Source organism: Monodelphis domestica, chromosome 4 (assembly GCF_027887165.1).
Source record: "Monodelphis domestica isolate mMonDom1 chromosome 4, mMonDom1.pri, whole genome shotgun sequence".
NCBI lineage: Eukaryota > Metazoa > Chordata > Mammalia > Didelphimorphia > Didelphidae > Monodelphis > Monodelphis domestica.
The window spans coordinates 86,915,839-86,937,750 of NC_077230.1; the positions used below are offsets into that span (position 1 = coordinate 86,915,839).

Below are 21,912 nucleotides of genomic sequence, written 5' to 3' on the forward strand. Positions count from 1 at the left end.
GCTTTACCTTGTATTTGGTTCTCTACCTCAGCACCTTTGTTTATGCTATTCCCTATGTTATGTTTTCTCTTCCTCAGAGCTTCCAGTATAATTGTATAATAACAGAAGACAAAAAACATAAGCATGCTAGAGCTGTACAATATTGTTCTATAAGATCTGAGAGGAGGTCATTACTAGAAGATTTTTAAAAACCTTCCTAGAATGCAGATAGAACTTGATTAGGATATTAAAGGATTAATACCAAAGGGTTAATAACTGATAATCTCTCTTTTTTTTTTTGATAGAAAAGGTATTAAAACCCAACGGGCAAACTAGAAACCCAAATTCCCCTACCTTCCAGATTTGCCTAGGTTCAGTCTTGGTATTTTCAACTCTCTTTGTACAAACTGCATGTGTTCAGGTATTTCTACCTCCTTTCCAGCAGCAGTATATAAGGAACAAAGAGAGAATATAAATTAGCATACAGAATGTGTTTCTTTATGGATTTATGATGTAGCTTATTATTGTGTGTTGTATCTTTAAGGATATATATGCAAAAAGTGTTGTACCAGAAAGATTACTTGAAAGGGAAGTCAGAGGCTGCTATAAGGCACAGTGGATAGAGAGCCAAGTCTGGAGTCAGGAGGACCTGGATTCAAATTTGCTCGCAGACAAGCTAGCTATATAACTCTGGGCAAGTCACTTATCCCTGTTTGCCTAGCCCTTGCCCTTCTGTCCTAGAGTAGTTACTAGGGCAGAAAATAATGGTTTTTTTAAAAAAAAGAAAAGAAAGTGAAATCAAAATATTAGCACTCTCACACACTAGCTTTATGAGCTTGGGCAAGACAACTCTAGGTCTTGGTATCCTTGTCTAGAAAATTAGAGTTGGACAAAATAAGTTAGCACCTTTAAAAAAGTCCCAAAGTTCCAATTAAAATTAAGGGATCTACATATCTGTGAATTTGCATTTGAATTTTTGCAATTGAATTTGAATTGCATCATATGGGTGAGGCTTGCCATTAGTTCTTTGCAAACAGGAACTCAAACTGAACTTTTTTTGTTTTGTTCAGTTATTTCAGTTGTCAACCAACTCATGACTCCATTTGAAGTTTTTTCCTTTCTCCATCTCATTTTACATATGCGGAAACTGAGGCAAATAGGGGTAAGTGACTCACACAACTAGTAAGTGTCTGAGGCCAGATTTGAACTCAGGGAGATGAACTTTCCTGGCTCTAGACCTATCAATACTTAACTTCAAAGTTATCTTAAAAATTTCCTCCCTTCCCTCTCAATTTCCATAATAAAGACTGCCCTAACTAGAAACAGTTTAGTGTTTGCTTTTTTACCTGGCTTCTCTTCTCCATAAGACACTTGAATCTTGGTAATGACTCTTCAACTGAAAATAATCCCTGGGTCAGGGAAATGATAATATTTTATAGATAACCAATACATTGGAGAAATAACTCCTTATAAAAAAGATTATTAGCAAGAATTACTATGACCTTGAATAAGTCACTGACTATTTAGGACAGGTAAATTCCAAATCCTGTGTCATCAAGAAAGCATGTCATGGGGGCAGCTGGGTGGCTCAGTGGATTGAGTAAGGCCCAGAGACTGGAGGTCTGGGTTCAAATCAGACCTCAGACATGTCCTAGCTATGTGACCCTCAGCAGGTCACTTAACTGCCATTGCCTAACCCTCACCACTCTTCTGCCTTGGAACCAATGTACAGTATTGATTGTAAGATGGAAGGCAAGGGTTTAAAAAAAATTTTTTTAAGCATGTCATAATTGTTTTGCTGTAATGGAAATTTATTACTCTTATATTATAGAAAAGATCTGGTTCAATTAGACAACCATTTTTTCAATGCCTTTGCTCTATTAGGCACTATGCTAACTGAGTATACAAAGACATACTCTCAAAGAGTATATATTCTCTTGAGGGAAAAAAAAAAACCACAGATCCACAGATAAAAATAATTTCAGGTCAAGCACCAACAATTCATGATATCAATAAAAACTTTTTGGAACTGATGAAAGTCTGAATGCAAAAACTTTGTTTTTCTTTTATTTATTCTGTTTTCTTGCCCAAGTATAATCTATATAAAATTGCCTTCTCAAGGACAGTGGAGGGGAGAATTTGGATCAAAATTTAAAAATATATATTAAAAAATGTTTTTGGTGGGTAGTTAGATAGCTCAGTAGACAGGCCTACAGATGGGAAGTAAATTGGACTAAATGATACCCAAGGCTCTTCCAGATCTCAGATTCTGGGTTCCAACAGAAAAGTCAACATATGGCTCATGAACCTGGAATTTTGAAAAAGCAGAACAGAATCTCTGGAATACTCAAATATCGAGACTAGAGAAACTTGGTTGGTTTGGGTATTTTATTAGAGAAGCTACAAGAATGTTTTGAATGTGTCAGTCAATTTTACACCTAAAAACAATTTCAAAAAGACTAGAGGGTACTCTTAGCTTAGTGACCATTCAAATGTATATTACAAGACATTAGATGAAAGGGTAAACAAAGCTATTACCCATGAAAAGGAAAAACTAATTAACAATGTTATACATTGTTATACAGAGAACTGGTCCAGCCATTCTGGAAAGCAGGAAGGTTGGATCAGGTGAAGATTACTTCTTAACATGCTTATGTGACATACTTAACTTATATAAGGCACAGTTTAAGAAAATGACCATGGTTAAGAAATCAGTTAAAGAGAAGACACTGGTAATAGAGGGCAGAATACATGTTAAGTTTGGATGATTCAAAAATACCGGCATATAATCTATAAAAATAACCTACAAACATCATTTCCATTTGTGTATTAAATGTATACACTGTGGATAGTTTTGCTCTGTTATGAAAAACAGGGTTTCAAGTTCTGCTTCTGACATATAATGGCAGTCAGTTATTTAGGCTTATCAAGGGTCCCCAAGAGGACTCTTTAAGGCAGTTGCATTTTTAACAGTTTCCCTTGCATACTGACTAATGGTTTCCTTACTCTGAAATTCCCTATACCTATGAAATTATATACATAAAATATTAAATCTTATAATTGGTAAAATAATCACTGCAACTATATGTCCTACTAAAATTGGATCGTTATCTTTTTAAAATGTATGGATAGAATAAGCATTTATTAACTATGATATACCAGGCACCTTATAAAAATTATCTCATTTGATGCTTACAACAATTCTGAGAGGTAAGTGTTACTATTATCATCTCTGTTTCACGTTTAAGAGACTAGGAAGTATCTGAGGGTGAATTTGAATTTTGGTCCATCTATCCTGACTACAGGCTAGGCTTTAAACACTGGGTCACCTAGTTGCCTCTATCTCTAAGTGAAAGGCCTTAAGAGTCTAATCTGCAAAACACAGAGGTAGCCCAAATGGCCTCCAAGGTCAAATCCAGTTGTATTATTGCACAAGATATTTGGCACTAATATTTAGTGAACTGAATATCTAAACTTTAGATCCAATACATACTTTTCTTTAGCAAGACTGGATTACTGTTAACTCAAACACTTGAATAAACACTTCTCTTTAGAGTGGTTAATTTCATTGTATGAGGGAGATAAAAGATTTAAAAACATCATTCCAAAAGTTTATATGATTAGGAAAATTGCTATGATTAAAAGGCATGGAGTTTTAAAAACAAAACCTAACTGGATACTCTTCGGTGTATTCCAAAATACCTTCACATTGCCTGAGTAATCTGTATCATATTCTGGGATTTAATCTTACAAGTAGCATTTTTTTGGCTTTTATTTTTGGCTACTTGTTTGTATTATCAAATACAAACTAATTACTCTAGTACCAAATTAAGACTCTAAACTGGTATTAAGTTCACCACCACCACCAAATAGTATTAAACATACATGCCACAATTAACATGAACATAGCCAACTTCACCAACACACATATATCTACACCCCAATTAGTACCAAACAAACCCAAAACACTCCCCAACTAGTACCATGCGTGCGCATGCACACACGCACAACATACACACAGTCTCATTATTTCTCTCAAATTCACACAACAACCCAACTAGTACCAAACCTGGACGGGACAACCCTACCCCAATACAGACACACCTCAGTGAGAACAAAACTAAACACATAAAAATCTCTTTCCCCTTCCCCTCTCCTCTGTCTCTCCTCCCTCTCATATTTGTTTCTTCTGGCCTCTTTCCCCTCTCTTTCTCAAACTTTTTCCCTCTCTTTTCTATCTTCCTGCCTTCCTCTCCCTGCCAGCTCAGTCCTGCTCTTCTCTCACTAGCCTAGGGAGGTGGGGGGGTGGACAGGGGTTAGTGTAGGAAGGAGATAGGACCAGGCTGGGCTCTCACAATCATCTTCATTCATTCCATCCTGGTTCCAGACTATCAAGCCTGGGGGATGGGACTTCATGATTGCCCCCTTCCCCTCAAGAACCCAAACCCTCCGACTGGCCCCGGTCCTGGCCTAGAAGGGTTCGCTGCTGGCAGGGGCCCGAGCCACGCGGACTGGGACCCCAACCCCGCTCCTCTCCCTCCACGGGGGCGGTCCTCAAATCTCCCGCGGACGACGTCCTCGCCCCTCCGTGACCTCCACGGGCCCCAGGATAGGACCTCTCGCTACGCTCTTCCACCCTGGCAGACCTCGGCTCACTCCTCTGACCCAAGCAAAGATAAAGGCCCCATGGACCCGGGAATTGGGATATGCTTGGTGCGAAGGGGGCCCTCACCTGGAACTCAGCGAACTCCTCACAATTCACACTTCCAGTGGGCGCCGACATATTGGACATGCGGGAGGACCCCAGCTGAGGCCAATCACGGAGGAGCGAGGCTGTCCTAAGCAAAGCCTGAACAAAAATAGCCTGAAGAGGGGGGCGTGACGCAGAAAGCTCAAGCCCAGGAAGGTATCTGTCCTCATTGCGGACCCTCTTCTCTTGTCTTCTTGTTCATTTGTCTTCCATTCCAACTTTTGTCCACCCTCCTCCTAGTCTTGTCTGCCCTCACCTTTGTCCCACTTAACAAGCACCTTCATTGATTCAAGGCCTACTGACAGTTTGAGAGAGTAAGGAATGGTCTCATTACTGGACTGCTGAGAGAAATCAGTTTTCAAAGTAACAAAGTTAGTTTAATTCTTTAAAAAAGGGGGGGGGGGGGGCTTCAATAATTGTCAGTGTACCAGAGTACATAACACGAAAAGTATTGTCAAACTTGAAAAAAACAGAATCATTAAAGTAGTTAAAAAGAACCAGTCTTTAATCAGGACAAGGAAGATAATGCTCAGATCAGCCACTATACGGAGTCAAGAGCTATATACTACACAGAGCCAAAGCTTCTAGGACTCTGGGAACACTGTCTGGGGGAAAAGCCCCTCCAAAGGAGATTTTTCCAAAGAACTGAAGAACTTGAGAGGTGTGTGTGTGTGTGTGTGTGTGTGTGTGTGTGTGTGTGTGTGTGTGTGTGTGTGTGTGTTTAGGATGGACACTAGGAAAGGATGATTCCCAGAAGCCTCTCCCTGTATGTTACACCCTCCTTCTGAGATCAGAACTCCAGACTTTCAGCTTTTGAGACTGATGCACTACCTACTGTGCCAAATCTTAAAGTCTATTGTTATATTGTTAGTCTAAGAGGCAGTGAAGTAGGACTTTCTCTCAGAGAGGAACTCTCATGTGACAAGGTCAAAACCTGGGGTTTCCAGATCCCACTAGGCCACAAGATTGGGGTTTCTTGATTCCATGTTGTCAACAGTAAAGGAATAAATGTTGGAGGGGATGTGGCAAAGTTGGGACACTAATGCATTGTTGGTAGGGCTATGAACTGATCCAACAATTCTGGAAGGTAATTTGGAACTATCCCCAGAGACATAATACTGTGTGTGCCCTTTGATCCAACAATAACTCTACTAGATCTGTATCCCAAGGAGGTTTAAAAAAAGGGGGGGAAGATTTATTTGTACGAAATATTTATAGTAGCCCTTTTTGTAGCCGCAAAGAATTGAAAACTGAAGAAAAGTCCGTTAATTGGGGAATGGCTGAGCAAATTGTGATATTTGATGGTGATGAAATACTATTGTGCCATAAGAAATGATTAACAGGATGATTTCAGAAGTAGCTGGAAAGGCCTATGAAAATTAATGCAAAGTGAAATGAGCAAAATCAGGAGACCATGGTATCTAGTAACAGCAATGTAAATCAAAGCATACTATTTTTTATTTTAATTATTTTTGGTTCTTATTTTGGAGTTTTGATTTTATATGAGCATTCTCTTACAACAATGAACAATATATTGATAGATTTTACATAATACATGTATAACCCAGATCAAATTGCTTAACATCCCCAGGAAGGGGGAGGGAGACAATTTGGATCTTATCGATTAAGAAAATTTATGTGGAAAATTGTTATTAAATGTAATTGGTAAAACAAAATATCTTAAAAAAAGAGAGATAAATAGCTATTAGTAGCAATGCAATGACCCAGAACAATTAGGAGGGATTTAAGAGAAAAAACACCATCTACAGTCAGAGGAAAAACTGTGGGAGTGGAAACACAGAAGAAAAAAGCAACTGCTTGGTCACATGGGTTGATGGGGATATGATTGGTGATGTAGACTCTAAATGATCACCCTAGTGCAAACATCAATAATATGAAAATAGGTTATGATCAAGGACACATGTAAAACCCAGTGGAATTGAGAGTCGCCCACGGGAGGGGGTAAGGGGGATGGTTGGGAAAGAACACAATTCTTGTAACCATGGGAAAATATTCTAAATTGACTAATTAAATAAAATTTAAAAAATAAATTAAAAAGAAAAATCACCTTGTTGTTGTTATAATTTTGGAGGTGAAAAGCACTTTGGAAAGTTAGTCAATAAATATTTATTAAGATATTATTATGTGCAAGGTACTGTATGGTGCACTGGAGTAAGGCAAAAGCCTCATCTCAAGGAGTTCACCTACTAATTGCGGAGATAAAAAATGCAGATGGCAAGTGGAGACAAGGGCAATTAAAAAAATCTCATTTAAAAGAGGCACTAGTACTAATTATAAGCCAGAAATCGACATAGACTACGTGCCGGAGCGGAGCATCAAAACCGACCCAAAGCCTAAGCCACTCCTTGTCCCGCCCCGCCTGAGGGCCATATGAGTGGAGTGAAGCGGTGCAGGCGGTAGCGCGGGCAGCTCCTAATCTAAGTCCCTGAGGCCTCGGTGACTTTGAGCCCTACGGATCGGAGGCATCTTCCAGCGAGGTTGATTCTTTGCGAAGTGGAAATACTTGTACTTACCCGCGGCTATGGGGAGCATCCGTGGCCTATACCTGGCGGCGGGTGAGATCCGGGGCGCTGGCTGGGGAGGAGGAGGGCGGACGGACATGTAGCCTCCCTTGGAGCCGGCCCTCCGCCGCGTCTCCCCATAGGGACGGAGAGCGGTCGGAGCCCCCTTGCCCACCCACCCTACTCGCCATCCTCTTCCTCCCCCGCCTACTGAGGGGCCTCACACTCGTGCTGGGGGCCTCGGGTGCTGCGTGGGGCAAGTGGTTTACCTTCTGCTGTCGTTATGTCCTTGTAAGGTGTGGAGGAACCACGGAGACCGAATAGAGAATATCTTTAGATGAGGTCGCCGAATCGATTGTGTTTGCTTGGCGTTTGTGTGTGTGTGTGTGTGTGTGGTCAGGTTCTTTAAAGGTGAGAGGCAGAGACGAAGAAGTCTGTAACCAATGCGTAAACAAAAGGCCTCAATAAACTAATTTTCTTTCTTTCCTTCTCCCTCATCCTTTTCTCTCTCTTCCTTCTTTCTTTGTTCGTCCTTCTTTCCTTCCCTTTTTAAGGATCGAAGAAACCTGAATTCAGAAATCCGGGGGTCTAGTCTAGTTCTGCCAGTTCCTTACTGTGCGACCCTAAGCTGGTCACCTCTTCTGTGCGACTGGTTTGATGCATTCCTTAAATGGAAACCCCTGTGCTTGAATTACCTACTAAATAGAGATGTAAGAAAAGGTCCTTGTAAATCTTGAAGCTTCTAAAAAAGAACAATTTGCATGTACAGGAAGCTTCGAGAATAAGTGTTTTGGCTTCCTTGAGATAAAGACTGTATATAATCAAGTGAATATTTGCAGTTCCCTCAAAAGCTGGAGAGGTTTTATAAGCCAGCTAGGAAGTGATAGAGCCCAGCTGAACCCTGAGCAAACCAAGTCTAAAGTCTCTTGTCCAGTCATCAGTGTCACATTTTAAGAGAGACCTTAAGAGCTAGTCAGCAGAAAGGAAGATGGTCAGGAAAATGGGTAGAGAGAACAAACCATTTCATAAGAGAATTGCTTTGTTGACTCTAGGAGAGAAAACACTTAGGGAGACCGTCACTCATCAAGAATAAGTGGGGCACAGCCATTCCTGGAGAGGGAGGAGAGGTCCTGGATTTAAATTTGGCCTCAGAAACTCCCTAGCTATAGGACCCTGGGCAAGTCACTTGACCCCAATTGCCTAGCTCTTACCACTCTAGTGGCTTAGACTGAATATTTAGAATCAATCCTAAGGAAGAAGGTAAGAGTTAAAGAAAAAGAAAAAAAAAGTAGTAGGGCATATCAGGACCACAGGGAAGATTGGATTTATGGGGGAAGCCAGAGTGGTAAGTAGATAAGAACTCTGAGCCTGCAGTCAGGAAAACTGGAGTTCAATTTTAGCTTTACTTTACTAGAACTAGGACTTGGACAGGTCATGCCATTTGCCTCAGTTTTCTTATCTGTAAAATGGGGATAAGAGCACCTATTTCCAGAGTTGTGAGTCTCAAATGAGATAGCATACATAAAGCGTTTCTACTATGCTATTTAAACACCATTATTATTATGATGATGATGTATGATTCCAGCAGGTAGAATTCAGATTAATGAATAGAAGTATTGGTTAGGCAGGTTTCAGTTCATTTTAAATTAGAAATCTTGAACTGCTCATTAATAATTGCTTTTTGAGTTAATGAGCTTATCACTAACTGTTCAGTCAGGGGCCACTTGTCAGGGTTGTAGAGGGAATTGATCCCAGCATTTGATTGGAGGTTGAAATAGATGACCTTCCATCTTAAAATTGATATTAAAAACATGTTCGAAGGCAGAAGATCGGTAAGGACTAGGCATTGGGGATTAAGTGACATGCCTAGGGTCACACAGTTAGGAAGTGACTGAGACCATATTTAGATGGATTTTTAAGGTTATGTAATTGCCCCAAGATTTTATGAGAGAGTAAGGAAAGCAAAATGTTTGAATTTCCCAAACCATGTCTCATGAAAAAGAAGTGAAAAGCTAAGTTAGTGGGTACTTTTAGGTGCCAAATTTGGTAAGTGGCTTCAGAAATAGCTGTTCTTGACCTAGGACTTCTACCCCTTAAGTAGTTTTGCTTTTGGGTATGTCTGTATAAACAGAAAGAAGAAAATATACCTTTAAGTTGTTAACTAGAAAAGAATTAAATGGAATATTTTCAAAAAATAAAAACTTTGGCATTGATATAATTTGGTCATTGCTTTCCTGGTAGGAAGGTAATGGTTTAAGAAAAACTAAAGAAACAGGAATTTGATTTCTTAAAACACATATAAAAATATAGAAACTAAAAACTATTAAATGGGTCATTCTCTTGCCTGAAGAAACTGAGTTCTAGAAGAGATTCTAGAATCTCCCTTAAAATTTAATCTGTTTTGCGATAATAGTTAAAGTGGAAGTACTACCAAACTTACTATGAAACTTTAGCATTACTTCCTTTGGTTCATAGAAATAAGGCCATAATCAATTATGACTAGTGTTTAAAAGTTTTAATGGCATACAGTGGTGGCTTTATAGAGAACCTCAAAATATCCTTTTTGACATCTACCTGCCAACCCCAGCTAATTCTAAAGTATTAATAGCTGCCATTTATGTAGCCCCATAAGATTTGTTAAGTGATTTGCTGTTTTGAGCCTAACAGCAATTTAGCCTGGCATTATCCCTATTTTAAAAATAAAGAAATGTAGGCTTTTGTCTAGGGTCCAACAAGCATTGTTGACTCTTAAATCCATTCACTTATCTAATCTTCTTTTCACTTTGCTCCCTCTATAGTATTACAGTAGGCCACTAACCTTGACCACACACAAGTCCCTATTCCTTTTTGTTTTAGATGAGACGGATTCTCTAGTCATTTAATGCAAACATACCTGCAGAATTAAAATTGTTTTTAATGTTCTAATGACCAATACTAATCAACCAAGGTAGAGGAATATAATAAGCTCAGGAGCACCTAATTTCTAATCTTGTCAATAGAAACCTAACAACTTTATGACTTTAGGCCCAAGTCATTTAACCTCATGCTTACCTCACAGAACTCCATTCCTCCCTAAGTCCTGCTTGATAAAGAAGTCAAGTGTACATATTTTAATAGGAGTGATAAATGTATTTGAAATATTTACTTAGTGGCTTTGTACAAGGTGAATTGGAATGGGAAGAAACTAGAAATGGACAACAAGGATATTAGAATAATTTAGACACGAGGTGACAAGAGTGTAGACCAGGGCAATGAATCCAATGAAATATTTAAAGGGCAGTCAAACCTAAAGACATTGTAAAGGAAGGATCTTAGATTATTTTAATTTATTGGCTATCTCATGGGAAGGAGAAAAGGTAAATCAAATGTTCAAACTTGAGGGGTTAGGAATTAATAGTGAGGTTAGGGTAGGAAAGAGTTTTAGCATTGTGCAAAGTAAACTTGGACATTAATGAAGAAGCCAGAAAGGATTGCCAAGTAGTGGTCTGGATTCGTATTTTGACTCCTTAAACTTTTAGTGGGTCAGATATGTTTAATTAACAGACTTTCTCCAGTACAAGTAGTCCCCAGCTTTTAGGAATGGGCTGTTTTCCAAAGGTTCGCAGAAGTCATTTTGGAATTCTGAAAAATTTTTCCCATGAAAAGATTGTTTTCTCAGGCTGACTCTCTAAAGTTAACCCATAATCTAGCTCTTCTGTCCATTTTTTTCTTTCCAATTTTACTAACTTCCATCCCTTTTTAATTCTACAGCTACTACCTAGTTCAGTTCTTTATCTCCTGCTTGAGAGGAAATAACTTCTTACATCTATTTTATATGCCAGAGTTGACGAAGTATTGGCACACGTGCCGAGCTGGCACTGTTCCATTCCCCCTCTTCCCAGTGCTGGAGGACATTTTTTTGCATGCCCCACCCCTCTGTCTAGCTTCCCAAAATGAGCACTTCCTCCCTCTGCTCTCTGGGGTAAGGCTGGGGGCTTATAGGCAGCTTGAAATTGCAGTTTGAACACATGAAATTGAAAAACATTCACCAAGGTTGTTATATGCTATCACTAGAGTAATTGTCTGATAGCCATCTTAATGATGTTATCTCCCCCAATGTTAATTCAGACTTAACAGTCATAGGCTGGTTGGGAGAATGTTAGCATAAGTCATGGTAGGCATCATTTAGAGCCAGCCAGGCTAAAAAGTCAGCATGGTTATGTAGTGAAAATTTACCATACCAATACAGAATTCTAAGCTAAATAAAAGGTTTATTGAGAGGAGGCCCACCTCAAAATAAAGCTAGATCTGGTCCCATCAGAACCAGAGACCCCGGACCATAGGAGATAGCCTTTTTTTATGCAAAAGAAACCACAATGACAGCAAATACAATCAACAAATGGGCATGTCTTAATTAATGTTGCAAGTGCTGATTAAGCTAGAAAGTGTAAAAAAATCACTATGGGTGGTAACTTATGTTTATTATTATAGCTGATCTTTTCAAGGCCTCTGCAATAAGGGGCTTGGGGGCTAGTTGTTTTTCTGCTGACAAGTATTATTAAATGCTAGGAGTCAGCAATTGGGTGCCTGTTTGACCATCTTGTTATACAAAAAGAGGGTTTTGGTGGGCTATGTGGAAACTCTTGGGTTATAGGTTTAAGGTCAAGATGTAAACAAGATTTGATACCACCCTAAACTGTATTTTTCTTAGCTAATTCATATGAAGCAAACTATATTATTTGATGATTAACTCAAAACTAATGAGTGTGTTATGAAAATAATCATAAAGGCTAATACTATTATAATCATAAAAGGGGCAGGGGGTTTCATACGCACAATAATCAGAACACAAGTGAGCACAGATCCTGATAACAGGAATGTGCTAGGTAACACAGTGATTCAGGCAATAGTTGTCCTGTTGTGAGCAATAAATTATTCAGATCACAATAATAGGATAAAGCTAGACCCTAGGGCTTGGTGTCAGGCAAGGAAGTACATCATAGTGGTAGAATCATTGGTGTAGGTCAGTGATAGCGAACCTTTTAGAAATGGAAGTGCCAGGCCCCACTCCCACCCCACTCCCCAAAGTGATTACTGTGTTTGTTCTCGTCCTCCCAGAGGCCTTGTGCTATGCCCTTCCTTTCCTCACATGCTGCCTGTGCCCTGTCCCCCACACTCCCTTAATGCCTTTACCCCACACAGAAGAGGGAGAAAGTGCTCCCATTCGGCTGCTGGGCGGAGGGGTGAGTCACATGAGGAATGTCCCCAGCAAATGTAGAGAGGCGGGAGGGAGTGGCCTATGTTCTCTGCTCCCCTCCAGCTCTGCCACCTGTTAGCTGCCCTCCTTCCCCCTCCCCTCCCTCACTTTGTGCTCCCATTGGCTGCTGAGCAGAGGGGTGGGTGATGTGAAAAAATGTTGTCAGGCAGGGGAGCAGCTCTACTTGAGTCCCTCTGCCTTTCTAGTAACAAACTCTGGGGGTGGAGGGTGGGGAGAGAGGATAACCAAGGGCCTACAGGGCACCTGTGCCATAAGTTCTCCATCTTTGGTATAGGTCATACAATAACTAGGCAATACTCAAGATGCCCCTGTGTTCAGGTTTCAGCTTCAAGGAAAACTTATTAGATTAGGTTGTGAACATGGAGAGGAGTTTCTAAGAAATAAGTTGCTAAATAAATACATGACTTTAATACTTTTTCCTCCCACAAAATGAGCTTAGTAAGTTGAGCTTTACCCTCAAACTCCTGTCTTTAATGGCCATTCCTGACTAGTTATGACAATGCCATATCTCCAGGGGCTTCATTATCCATTCTCGTCATCAACCAGGAAACTGGTCTCTGTATCTGGCAGAAAAACTAGATGTTAACAAAGAAACTCTTTTGAGTGAGAAAGGGAGGTGCCTTAGATGAGGACTTGATCTTTTCTTCTTTTTTTTTGGTAATTTTTCTGTTTTTTTTAACCCTTACCTTTAGTTTTAGAATCAATACTGTGTATTGGTTCCAAGGCAAAAGAGTGGTAAGGGCTAGGCAATGGGGGTCAAGTGACTTGCCCAGAGTCATACAACTGGGAAGTGTCTGAGGCCAGATTTGAACCTAGGACCTCCTGTCCCTAGGCCTGATTCTTATTTGAGGTGACTCAAACTAAGTCACACCTACCTACCCCCAGGATTTGATCTTTCCAAGAACACTGGTCCTTATCCTCAGAGTCCTTGTTTTCAGGTGATCCATTCAGCTTCTGAGACCGAGGGCAAGAGTCCTGACAGCAGAGAGCTGGTCACATAAAAAGACTGGTGGCTTCTCATTGTCTAGACTAGAAGATAAAATTGAATCTCTTTAGCTTACAAAAACATTTGGCTAATGTTAGTGGGATCCTTAGAGATCAACTAGTCCAATCTTTCATTTTACAGATATAGAAACTTAAGACCCAGAGAGACTAAATGACTTGTCCATGGTCACTGTTTTGGCAGAACTGGGAATGAACACTGATTTCTGACTCCCAGGCAGTTTTCTTTTCATTGTGTATGGGGTTGTTCTTGGGTCCTCTCAAGCTCTTCAAAAGACAAATATACACAAACTACAACAATGATCAAATTCTCATGAAGACTTAAAAAGAAGTGACTGGGAAAGATAATTTATACTTTAATTGAATTAAATGATTTTTATTCTTTTTAATTTATGATGTATGTACTAATGAATGAAATGAATTTAAATGTAAATTATTATTAAGCAACTTGAGTTGTACTGATTTTCACTATTTATAATTTAATAAAACATTTTTAAAGACTCCCTATCTAAGAAGAAATAGCTGGAGATCAACAATGAATCTCTCACTCAAATTTCAATGATTTCCTTCCACTGCCACCCCCAGCATGTGAGCAAAACCAGAGAGCAGCCCCATTTCACCCAGTTATGCCTATTCTTCCAAAGAAATCCAAGGTCTTGCAATCAGCTTTAGGGAAGATTTTCATTGTGACCTATAGGAGTCAAAGGAGATTGATTGAATAATTCTGTGTAGTAGAATTAGAAATGACAACTCTCTAAATGAGTTTGGATATTTTTAAAAGATGCCCTCATCTGAGAAAGATAACAATCAATTACCCCACTGAATTAGAATGATGGGAAAACGGTAAGCTTTGCTCGAATGTGCAAAAAACTGAAGTCCAAGAATTCAAAAATTCAAATTCCCTTCACCCCCGACTTTTCAGGACCTGCTAGGTAGAACAATTATTTGGTCCATATTACTAATGGGGCTGCTACTGATAAAGCAGGGATGTTGTGGTAATAAAGTATCTTCTTTCTGAAGGTACAGCGGCTAGAAACAAAGTCTTTTCGGTCATATCTCACTCTTTGGGACCCCATTTGGGGTTTTCTTGGCAGAAATTCTGGAGTGGTTTGCTCTTTCTTTCTCCAGCTCATTTTAGAGATGAAGAAACTGAGGCAAACAGGATTTGATGACTTGCCCAGAGTTATCTGGCTAGAAGTATCAGAGGCAGGATTTGAATCCAAGATGAGTCTTCCTAACTCTAGACCAAGTGCTGTATCCATTGCTCTATCTAGCTGCCCTGAAATGAGGTTAAAACCTTAATGGCTCATTTTGAATGATAATAACTAGCATTTACATAGTGTTTTACAGATATTTCATTTGATATTCACTTAATACAGGGAGAATGGGACTTTTGTTATGCCTTTTCAACCCTTGAAGAACTGAGACTGATTCAATGACTTGTCCAAGGCAGGATTTGAACTCAGGCCACCATGACTCCCAAGGTCAACCCTATTTACCATTACACATGGCAACCTCATTCTGTAGAAGAGTAGTGGAACTTTGTAGTAGAAAGTTAGGTGTTGTTCCTATGCATGCCATTTCCGTCTACTCCTACAGATAAATATTGACTCTTATGAAATTCCTTATTGCCTCCTGCTTGAAGACTTTTTTGATCTCTACCCCCAACCTCCCCTCTCTTTAGTCTCTTGAAGAGCTGTTTTGTTTTTGGTCTCACTGAGATTTAAAATTAAAGTAAAGAATGAAGGCACAAATTGGGCATCTAGGTAAAGCTCAGCTAGTCTCTGGGAATTGGTTGAACATTATTATTTCAGAATCACAAGATGTTCAGCCTGCCACACGTCTGTATAATAGTTGAGCAAAAGAAATGCACTGTTACAGTGGCAAAGGAACCAAAGGAGATCATCAGATATGTGGCCAGTGAAGCTATCTCGTACAGCACAATGGACGAGCAGGCCAAGGCCAAGGTGACTTTTTAAAAACTGTAATGATATCATCCTATATATAGGTTTTTTCCATAAAGGCTATTAACCTCCCTTGGACAGAGATTGGTAAATAAATACGTCTCTGAAAGGTTTCATTTACATTTTTTATGATCCAAACAGAGCATCATGCTACCGTGGGGAATGGTGAAAAGCCTCTTCATTAAAATAAGATTCTCTCTGTAATAACTTTTCTTCCCTCTGTGGTTTTCACTCTGGAAAGTTACATTTACTAAAACCTCCAGATGAGTGTGGTAAAGACGATTGCAGTAAATAAGTGTAAAGTAAGAATACCTAGCATAATCTGCTCACAAGTCTCCTACACATCTGCATTTGGCATGTAATCAAACCACTAGTGATATGTGCTCCCACTTTTATTTGCCTTTCCAGTATAGTATGTGTATTGGTGACTGTATACATCTGTTTATTAGTGGTTAGAAGGCAATTATGGGAGCAGCTAGGTGGCTCAGTAGGTAGGAGAGCCAGACTTGGAGATGAGAGATCCTGGTTCACATTCAGATTCGGTCTCAGACACATCTCGTAGCTTGTGTGATCTTGGGCCATCACTTAACTTCCATTGCCTAGCCCTTATTGCTCTTAGGCATAGAACTGATACTTACTATCAATTCTAAGACAGCAGATAAAGATTTTTTTAAAGAAGAAAATTACATATTGATGACTGGGAGTATAAGAAACAATATCCTTCTAGTACTAGAACTAATAGGTTCTCCATTTAAATTGTCTAGAGGTTTTTTCTAGTAGTTTCACCTTTTTTTTTTACTTTTGGGACCAGTGATTCCCACGCTCTGATTTCTTTTTTCTTAAGACTCACAGTTTATACTGGCTTCTCTCCAGTCATGGAGTAATCATTTATTTGCAAGCAACATGCAAACCAGTGAAATGTCAGTCCAGGATTGTTTCAACCTAGCATGAAGATTATATACAGAGAAGTAAGCTGCTATATAAAAACACTGAATTCATAAGATTTTTAAAAGTACTATAATATCTAGTATCTTGGCACTTATTTTACCATCTTCCTGCTCACATTCTATCACCTAATTTATTTCTGCTTTTATCTTTTCCTATTTAGCCATCTATTTTGCCCCATCTAATCTTTCTACTCTAAGGAAACCATGAAAAATATTTTAATCACAATGTTTTAACAGTGTATTAACCACAACAAATATTTGATTGTCTACTGTGTGCTTAGCATTACTAGATACTGTAGGAGATATTCAAAGTATATAGAAATTCCTACTCTTTCAAGTATGTATTTCTGGATTGTGTGTGTGTGTGTGTCTATCCATAGAAAATAATGGTGAAATCCTATTTTCAGTCAACGAGCATTAAATGCCTTATGGCCAGTACTGTGTAGGCATTAGGGACACAAATACAAAACCTTTCAGAGTTGCTGTGCATTTGTGTCTGACTCTTTCTGACCCCATTTGGGGTTATCTTGGAGTAGATACTAGAATGGTTTTTCTTAATTCCTTCTTCAACTCATTTTACAGATGAAACAACTGAGGCAAACAGCAGTAAGTGACTTGCTCAGTGTCACACAGCTAGTAAATACCTGAGACAAGATTTGAACTCCGGAAGATTAGTCTGGGACTACAGGCCTTATACTCCATCTACTCTGCCACTAGCTTCTCTCAAGATAGTTACCTTCCATTTTAATAAGTAGCATGGGAAATTCAACTATTGCTGTTCACTTTCCAAGGTGCAGAAGCTAGAGCTGAAGTAGAGTCTTTTGTCAGGGGATTCACAAGTTGAAATGTGATAGGAACACATTAGGAGAGTTAGTCCACACATTTATTAACAAAAAGGGGCATGCCAAAGTGCTCATGACACTCTTGCAATGTAGTTGCCTTTTAGTCCTTATATTTCTTGACTTGTCTGTAGCCTTTCATGCTGTGGATTGCACTCCTCTTCAAGATCACCCTTCTTGAACCTCTTTTCTCTAAGTTTTCAGGATATTACTCTCCTACTTTTCTTCTTTATCTGATGTTCCTTCTCAGTTTCCTTTGCTGGATCTCTAGGTCATACGTGCTAATCATGGGTGTTCCTCAGAGCTCTTCTCTTCTACTATTTCACTTGGTGATGTCACCAATTCTTAGGAATTCAGTTCTCTATATACTGATGCCCTAGCCTCTCTGCTAACCTCTGTTCTTCTGCCTCTAACTGCCTATTGTCCATCTTGAACTAGATATCTTGTAGATACCTCAAACTCAATATATCTAAAACTGAACTTGCTCTTTTCTCCAAACTCTCTGCTCCCTTCCATACTTTCCTATTATTATTAAGGGCACCACCATTCCCTAGTCCCCCAGGCTCCTGACCTAGGTGTCATCTCAAATCCTCACTCTCACCCTCCATACCCAGTTTGTTGCCAAAATCTGGTCATTTGACTTTCATAACATCTCTCAAATTGAGTCACTTCTCTAACACTGCCACCACCCTGGCTCAGGCCCTCATCACCCCATTCCAAAATTACCATAGTAGCCTGCTGGTTGGTTCTCCCCACCACAAGGCTCCCTCTACTGTAGTTTATTCTCTATTTAGCTGTCAAAGTGATCTTCCTAAAGCGCAGATCTAACCATGACACCTTCCCCTCACCCTTCCCCTATTTAATAAATTCCTGTACCTCCCAAATATAAAGTCTCTATTTGTGTTCAAAACACCTCATGCCTTCTTCCCTTCTACCCCTCCCTTCCCCCTCTTGCCCCCGCACCCCCAGGCTTATACTTCACACCTTTTCACAAACTCTTCCATCCAGTGCCATAGATCTCTGTTCCTCAGACAAGACACTGCCCCCACAGCTAAGTGTTTTCTCTGGCTGCCCCTCAGGCCTGGAATGCTCTTTCTTCACCTCTGCTTCCTGATTTCCCTGGCTCCCATTAAGTCCCAGTTAAAATCTCATTTTTTAAGTGCCCCTTTCCTACGTTGATTATCTCCAATCTATCCCTTATATGGACATGGCCATTTATAGGTTATTTCCCCATTAGACTATTAAGCTCCAATCGAGCAGAGCCTGGCTTTTGTCTTTCTTTGGGTCCCTAGTGCTTAGCACATTTCCTGGCACATAGTGGACCACTGATTGACTCACTAACTTGGGCCACTTGACCTTGTGCCATGGAGAAAAGTAATAACCTGAGTATTCAAGACTTTTTTGACCTCACCCTTGATTTTATGGGTGAGGAGAATTTGCCTGTGAGGTAACTTCCTCTTCTCACGCAGATCTGCCACTGCCACAACTATAATTTTAACCCCATTTGCTGAGGGTGTATCATTAGCACCGAGAATGACTTCCAGAGTCATCCATGAGTGAGTGGTGGATTGGACTAGATCAGCATTGCCCACATTTCTCCATGGTACTGTGGCCTTCCATACAGTAGGGAAAAAGAGTTTATAAGAAAGTACCAAAGTACTGATTATAATAAAATACGTTCAATTGCCTCGCTTCAAAATATTCCTTATTTCCTTTTATTCTGGTTGGTATTATGCCTCTCGGTACTGCAGACCAACATGTATGAGTTGAATAGATATATTATTTCAAGCTTCACAACTTTCTGGAGCCAGATTAATTTGGGGGATTATATTAGATTATCCTCTCTTCCCCCACTAAAATGTAAAGTTGAGGGCAACAACTGTTTTTCATTTTGGTGTCCTCTGCACACATTGAAGTGTATTCTGCATATTGAGGGAAGGAGGGTCTGCAATTTGTAATCAGTCTTAGTTGCCCGAGTCAGATAGCTAGTATGTGTCAGACACCGAAATGGTCCTCTGTTCTGTGAGCCATTCTGTTTCTGACTCTGCAGGTAATAAGTCCTTAAAAGTGTGTTGAAAAGATTGTGAACTCTCTTAACTTCTCCAGGGTCCTCGGCAAATCTCTAAAGACATAAATTACTGAACCTTTGCCAAATTGATGAATTGATGGTTTCTTCATTGTGTATACCTTTATACCAGTGAAATTACAAGTCTGAACCCTCTTTCCCCCTTTTGTTCTTCACCCTTTCCCTGCAAAACTCCATCCAAGCTTACTGAATTCTGAATTGACTCACTCAGGATCTTTCCAACTCAGATTTTCCGTATGTATCTCTGTATCTTTTCTTGAGTGTAAGTCATTCTTCCCAAACTTGGTCCCAATCCAGGCTTGGGATCACAAAAGTTCATGAGAGATTCTCCAACTTCTTGACTAAATACAGAGTGGTATTGGATTTTTGGTGAAGAGTCAGTTACTTCTCACTAAAGGATCAGCTCCTTTTCCTCAGTCACCACAGTAAGGGACATGCTTGGTTGACAGTTCCTCTTCTGAACTCTTAACATGCTGTAGGAAGAAAGACAGCAGCTCTCAGAGCAGAGTGACTCAGGGAGTGGAGGGCAAGTTGAAGATGTACCTTCCTTCAGTCTCAAGGTGGAGAGGTTCCGTTTTTAATGGGATTTTAAATTCCTCACTCAAACTGCCTCAAGAACTTTTTTATTTTCCCAAATCGAATTCAGAAGTTCTGATGTTGAGTATATCAGTCTTTTTTTTTATGTTGAGTGATTTGTTCTCTTTCCTTTTTTTTTTTTTTAATAAACCCTTACCTTCCATCTTAGACTCAATTGATTCTAAGGCAGAAGAACATTAAGGGCCAGGCAATGGGGTTAAGTGACTTGTCCACAGTCACACAGCTAGGAAGTGTCTGAGGCCAGATATGAATGTAGGACCTCTCATCTCTAGGCCTGACTCTCAACCATTGAGCCACCTACTTATCTCCCTTCCCCTTCCCTCCTTGGTTTTCTTTTTGATTACATAGAACTTAAATTATTTCTTGAATATAGTCCTTTATGTTGATTTTATTTAATTTTAATGTAATTTTTTTGTAATTAGCACATTGAATGTGATTTTAAACAATTAGATACAGAAAGCCTCTGATGTCTAATCTATGGTCTCAGTGAGAAAAACTTGAAGGTGTGCCTAGATGACTGGCAAGGAGGCACTATTGCACAGTGAATCAATGAATTTGGGGTGACCAAAGCCAAGTTTCAATTGCATTTCTGGCAGTTACCTATGTGTCCTTACAGTTTCCTTATCTCAGTATGAATAGAGTTGGTGTCTTTATGGTGTCTTCTACCTCTCAATATATGGTTTTATGAACCTGTAATTCACAGTTATTAGAGTTACTCATGCAGATGTAACTATTTTTATTTTTTTCAAAATGAACTATAAGTGTCATATAACTTTTTTCACATATTCATAGACTACTCTTCCTTCCCAAAAACACACATTTAATTCTTTTTCTGCTGGTCTTTTTGGTCATGCTTCCTCTGTCTGAACTGTGTCAATTTCTGCAAACAGCATCAAAAGATAAATAAAGTACATATATCTAAACTAATTAAATATGCCTATAATTCTTTTGTATGGATTTTGATTTGGGTCCTGTGACTAACTAGAAAGGTTTAGAAATGAAGACTTCCAATATTCACTTCCAGTACTCCCCAAAATATATATTAAATCTAGTTATAATTTAATTGAATATTTTCATAAAAACCCAATACTGTGTATTGGTTCCAAGGCAGAAGAGTGGTAAAGATTAGGCAGTGGGGGTTAAGTGACTTGCTCAGTCACACAGCTAAGAAGTGTCTGAGGCCAGATTTTAATCCCGGACCTCCTATCTCTAGGCCTGGCTCTCAATCCACTGAACCCCCCAGTTGTCCCTCTGAGTTTATTTTTTAAAAACTTATCTTGGCCTTAGGGCATTGGGATTGGTAGGTCTGCTTCATAGGGCTTTCATAAATAATAATGATTATATGAATATATGCCCTTTCTCTATAGAGTTTATAGGCTATAGGTCATGGAATCATAGATGAAGAAGGGGAAGGAGCTTCAGAGATCATCTAGTCTCTTCATTCCCTCCCTATATGAGTATGAAAAGCCCTTTTAGTGGCCAAAATTGTGTAGATCCTCACATTATCATAGTTGTACAGTAAGTATCCATTGACTAAGAAAATGTGGACTCACAGAAACTCCTTGGTACAATTCTGAGACTCAGGTTGGGAACCACTGATCTAGGCCAAACACTTTTATTTTATAAATTGGGAAACCAAAGTCTAGTGTAGTGATGGCAACCCTTTTAGAGATGGAGTGCCAGACCCTGCCCCACCCCCCAGACTGAGTGCCATGTTCTACCCTACCTTACCCCACACAGAGGAGGAAGAACTCCCATTAGGCTTCTGGGTAAGCGGTAGGTAAAGGGAGGAATGTCCTCAGAAAGTATGGGGGGGGGGGGTGGCCTGAGGGCTTTGCTCTGCTGCCTGTGAGCTGGCCACCTTACTCCTTGTGTAGTCCCCTTGGCTGTTAGGCAGAGGGAAAGGGGAGCAGCTCCACTTGAGTCCCTCTGCCTTTTGTGAAATTAGAATCTGTTACCCTCAAAACTA

At 39.7% G+C, this 21,912-nt stretch overlaps 2 protein-coding genes across 4 annotated transcripts in view; one reads left to right on the forward strand and one right to left on the reverse strand.

Annotated features, from left to right (window-relative positions):
* The window catches only part of MIX23 (mitochondrial matrix import factor 23), a 32,092-nt gene extending 27,243 nt beyond the window's left edge, over positions 1-4,849 (reverse strand). Inside the window, exons 1-2 of one of the 3 annotated variants that reach the window (XM_007493783.3) lie at positions 4,712-4,812; positions 334-413 (exon numbers count right to left, since the gene is read on the reverse strand). Coding sequence is in view for 2 of the 3 variants with exons in the window: in XM_007493782.3 (XP_007493844.1) it covers positions 4,712-4,771 (60 nt within the window). In the remaining variant the exon portion in view is untranslated. Of the gene's footprint in view, positions 1-333; positions 414-4,711 lie in introns of all 3 variants that reach the window. The other 2 variants (XM_007493782.3, XM_016433499.2) reach the window with 2 other exon arrangements.
* Positions 4,850-7,035: 2,186 nt separating this feature from the next.
* FAM162A (family with sequence similarity 162 member A) overlaps positions 7,036-21,912 on the forward strand; it is a 40,183-nt gene continuing 25,306 nt past the window's right edge. Inside the window, exon 1 of the mRNA XM_001371652.5 lies at positions 7,036-7,305. Coding sequence (XP_001371689.1) covers positions 7,272-7,305 — 34 coding nt within the window. The 5' untranslated portion in view covers positions 7,036-7,271. The remainder of the gene's footprint in view (positions 7,306-21,912) is intronic.